This window comes from Nicotiana tomentosiformis, chromosome 8 (genome assembly GCF_000390325.3).
Source record: "Nicotiana tomentosiformis chromosome 8, ASM39032v3, whole genome shotgun sequence".
Classification (NCBI taxonomy): domain Eukaryota; kingdom Viridiplantae; phylum Streptophyta; class Magnoliopsida; order Solanales; family Solanaceae; genus Nicotiana; species Nicotiana tomentosiformis.
In genome coordinates, this window is record NC_090819.1 from 87,545,900 (window position 1) to 87,558,279 (window position 12,380).

Here is a 12,380-nt window from a genome sequence, read left to right on the forward strand (position 1 = left end):
TACGGATTCTTTGATAAAAGCACATGCCGGGGCCATCAAGATCAAGACCAAGAAATCAGACATTTTCAAAGTAAAACAGAAGGATAACAAGATGTTCAGAGAGTTCGTGTCCCGATTTCAAATGGAACGAATGGACCTACCACCGGTTGCTGATGATTGGGCTATTCAGTCTTTCACCCAAGGGCTCAATGTTAGAAGCTCGGTGGCTTCACAGTAGTTGAAACAAAACCTGATAGAATATCCGGCCGTTACTTGGGCCGACGTGCATAACCGGTATCAATAGAAGATCAGAGTAGAAGATAATCAACTCGGGCCCCCTTTGGGGTATGTTTATCCGGTCAGAACCATTGACAGAGTCAAGAGAGGCATCGATCGTGAACCGGGACCAAACATGGATCGATATTAGCCGTATAATAGAGACCCCCCGGATCCATCGGGACCCTCTAAGTCTTCTTCTTCTTCCTCGGGGTAAGTCAATTTCTTGGCCTCGGCCTCGAGCCCCTTAGCGATTTTGATCTCGGCCGATAGATCAAAACCCCGAGCATGAACCTCCCCGAGGGCCTCTCTTCATGATTGCAGCTTCTTGTATTCAACAATGTCTTTAAAGTGATCCTGGGCCGCCTCGACATCGGCCTTATATTGGGCCGCCATCTCGTCAGCATCGTCTTTAACCACCGCGGCCGCTGACTTGGCCGTTTCAAGTTCCCTGGACATAATCTTTTCGATCAGAGGCAGCCAAACTTAGCCGAGACTTGAGCTCTTCAACCTTTTTGGCCTGCACCTCAACCTTTTCCTTTGTTGCTCGAAGCTGGACCTCAGCCGAAGTCAGTTGCTCCCGAGTAGCCTCTTTTTTTGAGGCCAGACGATCCATCCTGCCCCTCCATTTATCGGTCTCGACCTTGACAACATCCATCTCAGCTCGCAGTTGATCGATCTGATTGATTTTTTTTGGGACCTGCGGATTTCGACCGTTAGTCACCGAGCATAGCTCTTTATTACTAACCTCAAAAGTTTTTACATGCTCGACCAAGTCGGCATGCTCCTTTCGAGCCACCTCCAGCTCAGCTCGTAGGCTCTTAACCTCCCCCTCGTGTTGCCCATTGAGAAGTTTGTACATGTATCTTTTCTCAATAAGCTCTTTGGCTTCGGCCTCGAAGAGACTCAACTCTTCTCGATATCGGAGGAAGGTCTCGTGGTGAAGCACCGAGGCCTGCAAATACAAGGAAAGATATTAAGATCATTAAGTAACCAAAGTTAGAAAATGTAAAGGTTTGGTAACACCTTACCCGATTTAATGCCTGCGGTGCTTCGGTGAACAAGCATGGAGATTCCACCTCGTTCATCTTTGCATGGTCCTCTTTAGTCACCAGGCACCAGAGGTAACTAGCAACCCCAACAGGAGCGGAAAGGGCCCGAGCGTCCTCCGGAACATAGATCATGATCGACCGCTTCACCGGGATCGACACTCGGGGCAGGGAATTAGTTGACTAATCTCAGGCTCGAGCTAGACCTAACTGTCCCCGAGGGAGGACTTCTTCTTGGTACTTCTAAATCACCTAATCCGGTGACATCCTCTATGGCAATATAGTCCACGCCATCAAAAACGCTTTGGAGGGGATCATTCGCTCCTTGGACCCCCCTCATTTGAACGATCCTTCGCCGCTTGAGTTTCACCAAACATTGAGTCCATGAATGAAGGAAATTCTATTATATCGATGACACCGGGTGGAGCAGGACCGATGTATTGAGAGTTCTCGACCCTCACTGATACATCGACCTCTTGAGTTTGGGAGGGATTGGCCTCTATCGTCCCCCTTTCGGTTGATACCCGTTCTTCAGGGACCGATGGCTTCCGGGCCACTGAAATTTCATTCTCTTCAGACTTATTCCTGAGCTGGTAGAGGGATTCCGAATCAAGTATTCGGGAGCTGGAAGTTTCTTTTGGTTTGCGGATCAGCCTCCTCCTTAGTTTCTTTTTCTCCGAGCTCGGAGAAATCGGAGCCCTTTTTCTCTTCTTCTCTTCACCCTGTTTCGGAGCAGGGGACTTAGTGGGGAAATCGTCACTACCATATGGGGGCCTTATTTGGACATCCTTGGGTAAACCTGCAAAAAGAAATAAAACAAGTAAGGACTTAATCATGCAAAAGGGGGAACCAAATATCACTCATGAAAGAGATCTCACCGTGCGAACGGGCCTCCCATCGGCCCTTTGAAAGCTCTCGCCATGAGCGCTCGGAATAGGCCTTTATGATACGATGCCCTCGACCCATTACTTGTGTAATGACCCAACCGGTCATTTTAACTTTTAGAACCCCATTTCCTAAAATAAAACTTTTCGTATGTGCTTTTAATGATATATGACTTGCGGGGATGGTTGGTTTGGGATTTGGAAGTGTTTGGGTTGAAATCGGAACACTTGGTTCCTCAAGTTGGCTTTAAGAGGCCAAGTTTGACTTCGGTCAACATTTTTGAGAAAACGATCCCTGAATAGAATTTTGACGATTCTAACAGCTCCGTATGGTGATTTTGGACTTAGGAGCGTGTTCGGAATTTTATTTGGAAGTCCTTAGTTAAATTAGGCTTGAAATGGCTAAAATAGGAATTTAAGTTTGGAAAATTGACCGGGGAGTTGACTTTTTGATATCGGGGTCGGAATCCAGTTCCGAAAATTTACATAGCCCCATTATGTCATTTATGACATGTGTGCAGAATTTGAGGTCAATCAAACTTGAATTGATAGGTTTCGGTACATAATGTAGAAGTTGGAAATCTTAAGTTTCATTAAGCTTGAATTGGGGGATGATTCGTGGTTTTAGCGTTGTTTGGTGTGATTTGAGGATTCGACTAAGTTTGTATGATATTTTGGGACTTGTTGGTATAATTGATCGAGGTCCCGAGAGGCTCGGGTGAGTTTCAGACGACTAACAGATCACTTTTGTCCTTTGGAACACTACTGATAATTGGTGGTATTTTTTTTTTCTGATTTCCTTATACGCGATCGCGTAAAGTAATTTAGGCAGAGGTGGATTTGTTCTACGCGATCACGTGAATGGGGTTGCGATCGCGTAGGGTTAATTTGGGAAGCTGGGAATTTGTTCACTGTGATTGGCCGGTGTGTGTATCGCGATCGCGTATCATTATTTGCAATCGCGTAGGGGAAATTTGAGAGGAAGCTAGGCCACGCGTTGTGCTACGCGATAGCGTGAAGAGGGATGCGATCGCGTAGAGTCAGAACCTGGTGCATTGCGATCACGTGAAACTTGATGCGATCGCGTAGGGTTAATGTTTGGGTAGAAAAACATTTGTGCTATGCGATCGTGTGAGGAAGTTCGCGATCGCGTAGAAGAAATCACTGGGCAGAGAGTTTAAGTTCTGAAAATGGGATTTTCCATTTTTAACGATTTGGAGCTCGGATTTAGGCGATTTTTGGGAGATTTTCAGAGAAAACAACGGGGTAAGTGTTCTTAACTCAATATTGGTTAAATTACCTGAATCCATCACTATTTTTATCATTTAATTGGTGAATTGAGTTGGAAAAGTTTGAAAACCCTCTTGGATAGATTTGAGAATTTGATGGACGAATTGTTATAGGTGATTTTGGTATGGGTAGACTCGTGGTTGAGTGAGCGTTCATATTTCGTAACTTTCGTCGGATTCCGAGACGTGGGCCCCACAGACGATTTTTAATTAATTTCGGAATTTTTATTAAAAATGTAGTATTTTCTATAGAACTGATTCCTATAATTTTTATTAATTGTATCAAATTATTTTGGCTAGATTAGAGCTAGACAGAGTTGGATAATCGTGGAAAAGGCCTTCTAGTGGATTAAATTGGAGCAAGACGATGTAAGTCTCTTGTCTAATCTTGTGAGGGAAAAATTACCTCATAGGTAATTAAAAATTAAATAATTGTTGCTAATTTTGGGGGCTACGTACGCACGAGGTGATGAGAGTCCGTGCGTAGCTACTATTAATGCTAAAGTCTGGGTAGTTTAGGACTCAAAGCATGAATTATTTGTGTAAATTGTATTCTTTATTTAATTAATATTATTTGATATATATATATGGAAATCTCTTATACTTGATTTTTCTGTTTAAATTAATTAATTGTTAAGAGAAATTGTTCTTCCTCCTAAATTTATCTTATAATAAATATACTCTCATTCCGGAGGTATATAAGAAAATGTCCTCCTTTCTTGTGGAGCGGGCCGAACGCCTCGGCAGGATAGATGCATCTATGGATCGTGCCGCACGTCCCTCAGCAGTGTACACGATACTCTGGATCGGGCCGTACGTCCTCGGCAGAAATCGTGCTTAATAATAATAATTACACGATACCTTAATAGCTTATTTTAGCTTGCGAAGCTAATTGATAAATTGGAGAATCCTTGGAATTTAATGAATTATTATGCCTGCTTGTTAAGAAAATAATTGTTATTCCTGTAAATGAGATTAATTGATAAATTGAAAATTATTTGAATTGAAAGAATTTAATTAATATATTGAGAATTGTTGCATTTGAAGGAATTTGATTATTTTTGCTCGTTAAATAAATTATTATAAATTCTGTGAATCATGCTTATTTAGATATTCTAGTTGTATTTCAATTATTATTATTGAACCATAGTAAGTGTCAAAGTCGGCCATCTCGTCTCTACCACTTCGAGATTAGACTTGAAACTTACTGGGTACACGTTGCTTACGTACTCATACTACACTTATTGCACTTTTTGTGCAGGACCTGAGGCAAGTACTAGTGGGGGACCTATCGTCTTACACTCACGTTATCTAGGGGCATAGTGGTGAGCTGCCTTTCTGAGCCGTTCTACAACTACTAGTGTCTTTCCTTATACTTTTCATTCTGTCTATTTTTATTTCAGACAGTATTAAAAGTTTTGTATAATATACTAGATGCTCATACACTTGTGACACTAGGTCTTGGCACACACATTGGTAGAATTTGGTATTTATATTTTTCTTGGATTTAAATTTTATCGATATATGTTTAATTTATTAGTTGTCTTGCCTAGCTATAGTGTTGGGCGCCATCACGACCTATAGGTGGAACTGGGTCGTGACAACATGGTATCAGAGCACTAGGTTCACGTAGGTCTCACAAGTTATGAGCAGGTCTAATAGAGTCTTGCGGATCGGTATGGAGACGTCTGTACTTATCTTCGAGAGACTATAGGGTGTTAGGAAACTACCTTTCTTCATACTCCATCGTGCAATTAATGTAGTAATAAATATCTTTCTCTTATTCTCTCACAGATGGTGAGAACGCGCTCGAATGAGGTTCCAGACCATGGAAGAGCTACTCCCCTAGTTGCTAGAGGCCGAGGCAGAGGCCGAGGGAGGGCTCCAGCTCGTGGTAGAGGGGGAGTACGTCCCAGGACTGTTCCAGTTATGTCGCCAGTGGGTCCAGCAGAGAACCCCATTGTTGAGGAACAGGATGATGTGCCTGTGGCAGAGCCAGCTTCGGTGGATTTCACATCTGCACCAGGATTTCAGGATGTCATGGGTCGTATGCTGCAGTTCATGGACAATATGACTCAGGCCGGTTTATTTCCGGCAGACCCAGCCACATCTCAGGCGGGCGGGGGAGCACAGACCCCTACCGCGCAGGCTCATAGACAGGCAGCTGCTGTATATCAGACCCAGGGTGCACTACCTGTGGGTGGAGCCCAGCCAATGGCAGCAGCTACACCTGAGCCCAGGCCAGCTGTAGCCGTCGATCCTCAGAAACTATTGGACCGATGGACTATACTACATCCTCATGTCTTTGGGGGCAAGCGACATGAGGATCCACAGGACTTCATTGATCATTGTAGGGACAGACTGCACAATATGAGGATATTGGAATCTCATGGGGTTGACTTCGCTACTTTTCAGCTAGAGGACATGGCCCGTAGATGGTGGCAGTCTTATGTTCTTGGCAGACCAGCAGATTCTCCTCCCATGACTTGGGACAGGTTCACCCGTATCTTCTTGGACAGGTATATTCCATCCTCCTAGAGGGAAGAGTTGCGGTTTCAGTTTGAGCAGCTCTAGTAGGGTCAGATGTCAGTGACCGATTATGAGGCAAGGTTCTCTGAATTATCTCGCCATGCACTTATGATACTCCCTACTGAGGCGGAGAGAGTGCAGAGGTTTGTAGCTGGTTTACATACTGGTATTCAGGCCACTATGGCTCGAGAGGTTGAGATGGGTACTTCTTATGAGCTAGTTGTGGTTATAGCCCGCAAGATTGAGGGTGTACGTCAGCAGAACCGAGAGCAGATTATGAGAGATAAATGGTTCAGGTAATTTGGAGAGTTCAGAGGTGCTCCGTCTGGGGGCAGAGGTCAGTTCGTGAGAGGGCAGTCTAGCAGGCCCCTATATCCAACACCACCACCTCCTCGAGGTGCTCCAGTGCGACCTTATCTCAGTGCTATACCAGAGAGTTCTTACTTCCCACCAGCTATTCAGGGTCCTCCCAGTGGGTATTCAGTTCCCCAGGGCCAGACACTTAGTCAGCAGCCCATTGCACCGAAGAGTTATTACGAGTACGGAGATCCCAGTCACATGCAGATATTTTACCCCAGGCTTCGGGGTAGACCAGTATAGGAGGGTCAGCAGCCTATGCTTACTGGACCAGTTGCTCCACCAGTAGTCCGACCACCAAGAGGTGGAGGACAGATGGGTAGGGGCCGTCCTAGAGGTGGAGGTCAGCAAGGCGGAGGCCAGCCAGTTGGCGCTCCAGCTCGGTTCTATGCTTTTCCAGCTAGACCAGATGCAGAGGCCTCAGATGCTGTGATTACAAGTATTATTTCTATTTGCGGCAAGGATGCCTCAGTATTATTTGATCTAGGATCCACGTATTCATATGTGTCATCTCTATTTGCTCCATTCCTGGGTGTTTCTCGTGAGTCCTTGAGTACTCCTGTTTATGTGTCCACTCCTGTAGGCGATTCTGTTATTGTGAACCGGATATACTGATCTTGTATTATTACATTATGTGGTTATGAAACTGGAGCAGATCTCTTATTGCTCGAGATGACCGATTTTGAAATTATTCTTGGTATGGACTAGTTATCTCCATATCATGATATTCTAGATTATCATGCCAAAACTGTTACCTTGGCTATTCCATCTTTTCCTAGGCTGGAGTGGAAGGGTTCGTCGGTTAGTTCATTTAATCGGGTTATTTCTTTTATAAAGGATCAACACATGGTTGAGAAGGGTTGTTTAGCTTATCTAGCTTATGTTCGGGATACCACCATAGAGACTCCGGCTATTGATTCAGTGCCTGTAGTTCGGGACTTCTCCGATGTATTTACTTCAGACCTTCCAGGTATGCCACCTGATCGTGATACTGATTTCTGTATTGACTTGGCTCCAGATACTCAGCCTATATCTATTCCACCGTATCGCATGGCTCTGAAAGAATTGAAAGAGTTGAAAGAACAGCTTGGGGAGTTACTAGCCAAAGGGTTCGTCAGACCGAGTGTATCGCCTTGGGGTGCACCAGTATTATTTGTGAAGAAGAAGGATGGCACAATGCGAATGTGTATTGATTATCGCCAATTGAATAAAGTTACTATTAAGAACAAGTACCCGTTGGCGCGTATCGATGACTTATTTGACCAGTTTCAGGGTGCTAGGGTGTTCTCTAAGATCGACTTGAGGTCAGGGTATCATCAGTTGAATATTCGAGATTCGAATGTTCCGAAAACTGCTTTCCGTAATAGATATGGTCATTATGAGTTTCTGGTAATGTCTTTCGGTTTAACTAATGCCCTGGCAACGTTTATGGATTTGATGAACAAGGTATTCAGGCCATATATTGATTCATTTGTCATTGTCTTCATTGATGACATTTTAATCTACTCGCGCAGTAAGGAGGAGCACGAGCAGCATATGAGAGTAGTGCTTCAGACATTGTAGGAAAAAAATCTATATGCTAAGTTCTCCAAATGTGAGTTCTGGCTAGAGTCTGTAGCATATTTGGGGCATATTGTATCGAGTGATGCTATTAAGGTTGATCCCAAAAAGATTGGGGCAGTTCAGAATTGGCATCGTCCCACTTCGGCGATTGAGATCAGGAGTTTTCTGGGTTTAGCAGGTTATTATTGTCGATTTGTGGAGGGTTTTTATCTATCGCAACGCCTTTGACCAAATTAACCCAGAAGGGTGCTCCGTTCCGATGGTCCGATGATTGTGAGGTGAGCTTTCAGAAGCTCAACACAACATTGTCTACAACACCAGTATTAATGTTGCCTTCCGGCTCGGGGATGTATACGGTAGCATCACATGTTAGTTTGGGTTGTGTATTAATGCAAGAAGGGCGAGTCATTGCTTATGCTTCACGTCAGCTGAAGCCCTACGAAAGGAATTATCTGGTACATGATTTGGAGTTAGCTGCGATTGTTTACGCTCTTAAGATTTAGAGGCATTATCTTTATGGGGTGTCCTGTGAAGTTTATTCTGATCATCACAGTTTGCAGCATTTGTTCAAGCAGAGGGACCTAAATTTGAGGCAACGCAGATGATTGGAATTACTGAAAGATTATGATATTACTATCCTATATAATCCGGGTAAAGCAAATATAGTTGCAGATGCCTTGAGTACAAAGGCGGAGAGTATGGGTAGTTTGGCTTTCATTTCAGCAGAAGAGAGGCCATTAGCTTTGGATATCCAGTCCTTGGCCAACAAACTGGTGCAGCTGGATATTTCAGAGCCCGGCCGAGTTCTTGTATGTGTTGTAGCTCAATCTTCACTATTTGAATAGATCAAGGCTCGTCAGTATGATGTTCCACACTTGATGGTTCTTCGAGAAACGGTACTACGAGGTGGTGCCAAGGAAGTTACTATTGGAGCGGATGGTGTTCTACGACTCTAGGATCGTCTATATGTTCCTAATATGGATGGACTGAGGAAAAAGATCCTAGAGGAGGAACACAGTTCTCGGTATTCTATTCATCCAGGTGCTACGAAGATGTATCGTGATTTGAGGCAACATTACTGGTGGAGACGAATGAAAAAGGACATAGTTGAGTATGTAGCTAGGTGTCTAAATTTTCAGCAAGTTAAATATGAACACCAGAGGCTAGGCGGCCTACTTCAGCAGATGACTATACCAAAATGGAAATGGGAACGCATCACTATGGACTTTGTAGTTGGGTTGCCGCGGACCTTGCAGAAGTTTGATGCAGTTTGGGTCATTGTTGATAGGTTGACCAAGTCGGCACATTTTATTCCTGTTGTGACTACGTATACTTTAGAGAGGTTGGCCCAGATTTATATTCAAGAGATAGTTCGGTTGCACGGCGTGCCAATTTCTATCATATCAGATAGAGGCCCTCAGTTTACTTCACATTTCTGGAGAGCAGTACAGAGTGAGTTGGGGACCCGTGTAGAGCTCAGCATAGCCTTTCATCCGCAGACCAACGGGCAGTCAGAGCGGACAATTTAGATTTTGGAGGATATGCTCAGGGCATGTGTGATTGACTTTGGAGGTCAATGGGATTGTTTCCTGCCTTTGGCCAAGTTTCCTTATAATAACAGTTACCAATCCAGCATCGAGATGGCTCCATTTGAGGCTTTATATGGCCGTCGATGTCGTTCACCTATCAGATGGTTTGAGCCCGGTGAGACTAAGTTATATGGTACTGATTTGGTGAAGGATGCCTTGGAAAAGGTAAAGTTAATTCAGGAGCGACTTCGTACAGCACAGTCCAGACAGAAGAGTTACGCGGATCAGAAAGCTCGTGATTTATCATTTATGGTAGGTGAAAAAGTTCTCTTGAAGGTTTCGCCGATGAAGGGAATTATGAGATTTGGGAAGAAGGGCAAGTTGAGCCCAAGGTTTATAGTCCTATTTGAGGTGTTGAGACGAGTTGGGGAAGTTGCTTATGAGCTTGCATTGCCTCCCAGTCTATCGGGAGTTCATCCGATTTTCCATGTATCTATGCTCCGGAAGTATCATGCTGACCTGTCACATGTGTCGGAGCCCGTTTTCTCTTCTTCTCTTCACCCTATTTTGGAGCAGGGGACTCAGTGGGGAAATTGTCACTACCAGATGGGGGCCTTATTTGGACATCCTTGGGTAAACCTGCAAAAAGAAATAAAACAAGTAAGGACTTAATCATGCAAAGGGGAAACCAAATATTACTCATGAAAGAGATCTCACCGTGCGAACGGGCCTCCCATCATCCCTTTGAAAGCTCGAGCCATGAGCGCTCAGAATAAGGCCTTTGTGATACGATGCCCTCGACCCATTACTTTTGTAATGACTCAACTAGTCATTTTAACTTTTAGAACCTCGTTCCCTAAAATAAAACTTTCCGTATGTACTTTTAATGATTTATGAATTGCGAGGATGGTTGGTTTGGGATTTGGAAGTGTTTGGGTTGAAATTGGAACACTTGGTTCCTTAAGTTGGCTTTAAGAGGCCAAGTTTGACTCCGGTCAATATTTTTGAGAAAACGACCCCTGAATAGAATTTTGACGATTCCAACAGCTCCGTATGGTGATTTTGGACTTAGGAGCGTATTCGGAATTTTATTTGGAAGTCCTTAGTTAAATTAGGCTTGAAATGGCTAAAATAGGAATTTAAGTTTGGAAGTTTGACCGGGGAGTTGACTTTTTGATATCGGGGTCGGAATCCAGTTCTGAAAATTTACATAGCTCCGTTATGTCATTTATGACTTGTGTGCAAAATTTGAGGTCAATCGGACTTCAATTGATAGGTTCCGGTACATAATGTAGAAATTGAAAATCTTAAGTTTCATTAAGCTTGAATTGGGGGATGATTCATGATTTTAGCGTTGTTTGGTGTGATTTGAGGGTTCGATTAAGTTCGTATGATGTTTTGGGACTTGTTGGTATAATTGGTCGATATCCCGAGGGGCTCGGGTGAGTTTCGGACGACTAACAGATCACTTTTGGCCTTTGGAACACTGTTGGTATTTTCTTCTGATTTCCTTATACGCGATCGCGTAAGTTGGTCTACGATCGGGTAGAGTAATTTAGGCAGAGGTGGATTTGTTCTACGCGATCGCATGAATGGGGTTGCGATCGCGTAGAGTTAATTTGGGCAGCTGAGAAGTTGTTCACTGCGATCGCATGGACACGTCAGCGATCACGTAGGATTGGCCAGTATGTGTATCGCGATCGCGTGTCATTGTTTGCGATTGCGTAGGGGAAATTTGAGAGGAAGCTGGGCCACACGTTGTGCTACGCGATTGCATGAATAGGGATGCGATCGCGTAGAGTCGGAACCTGGTGCATCGCGATCGCGTGAAACTTGATGCAATCGCGTAGGGTTAATGTTTGGGCAGAAAAATATTTGTGCTACGCAATCGCGTGAGGAAGTTCGCGATCGCGTAGAAGAAATCACTGGGCAGAGAGTTTAAGTTCTGAAAATGGGACTTCGTCCTATTTTTCATTTTTAATGATTTGGAGCTCGGATTTAGGCGATTTTTGGGAGATTTTCAGACAAAAACAATGGGATAAGTGTTCTTAACTCAATATTGGTTAAATTACCCGAATCCATCACTATTTTTATCATTTAATTGGTGAATTGAGTTGGAAAAGTTTGAAAACCTTCTTGGATAGATTTGAGGATTTGATGGCCGAATTGTTATCGGAATTTAGTGATTTTGGTATGGGTAGACTCGTGGTTGAGTAGGCATTCATATTTCATAACTTTCGCCGGATTCCGAGACGTGGGCCCCATGGACGAATTTTTAATTAATTTCGAAATTTTTATTAAAAATGTAGTATTTTCTTAAAGAACTGATTCCTATAATTTTTAGTGATTGTATCGAATTATTTTGGTTAGATTCGAGCCAGACAGAATTGGATAATCGTGGAAAAGGCCTTCTAGTGGATTAAATTGGAGTAAGATGAGATAAGTCTCTTGTATAATCTTGTGAGGGGGAAATTATCTCATAGGTGATTAAAAATTAAATAATTATTGCTAATTGTGGGGGCTACGTACACACGAGGTGACGAGAGTCTGTGCATAGCTACTATTAATGCTAAAGTCCAGGTAGTTTAAGACTCAAAGTATGAATTATTTGTGTAAATTGTATTATATATATATATATATATATATATATATATATATATATATATATATATATATATATATTATGAATTGTTAGATAAAAATATTAAAGGATGGAAATCTCTTATACTTGATTTTTCTGTTTAAATTAATTAATTGTTAAGAGAAATTGTTCTTCCTCCTAAATTTATCTTATAATAAATATACTCTCATTCCGGAGGTACATAAGAAAATGTCCTCCTTTCTTGTGGAGCGGGCCGAATGCCTCGGCAGGATAGATGCATCTATGGATCGTGCCGCACATCCCTCGGCAGTGTACACGACACT

At 43.2% G+C, this 12,380-nt stretch overlaps 1 protein-coding gene across 1 annotated transcript in view; it reads right to left on the bottom strand.

Moving 5' to 3' along the window:
- Window positions 1–697: 697 nt before the first annotated feature.
- Window positions 698–12,380, bottom strand: part of LOC138897785 (uncharacterized) — a 31,622-nt gene continuing 19,939 nt past the window's right edge. The window contains exons 3-4 of the mRNA XM_070183798.1: window positions 1,829–2,103; window positions 698–1,210 (exon numbers count right to left, since the gene is read on the bottom strand). Of these exons, the coding sequence (XP_070039899.1) occupies window positions 698–1,210; window positions 1,829–2,103 (788 nt within the window). The remainder of the gene's footprint in view (window positions 1,211–1,828; window positions 2,104–12,380) is intronic.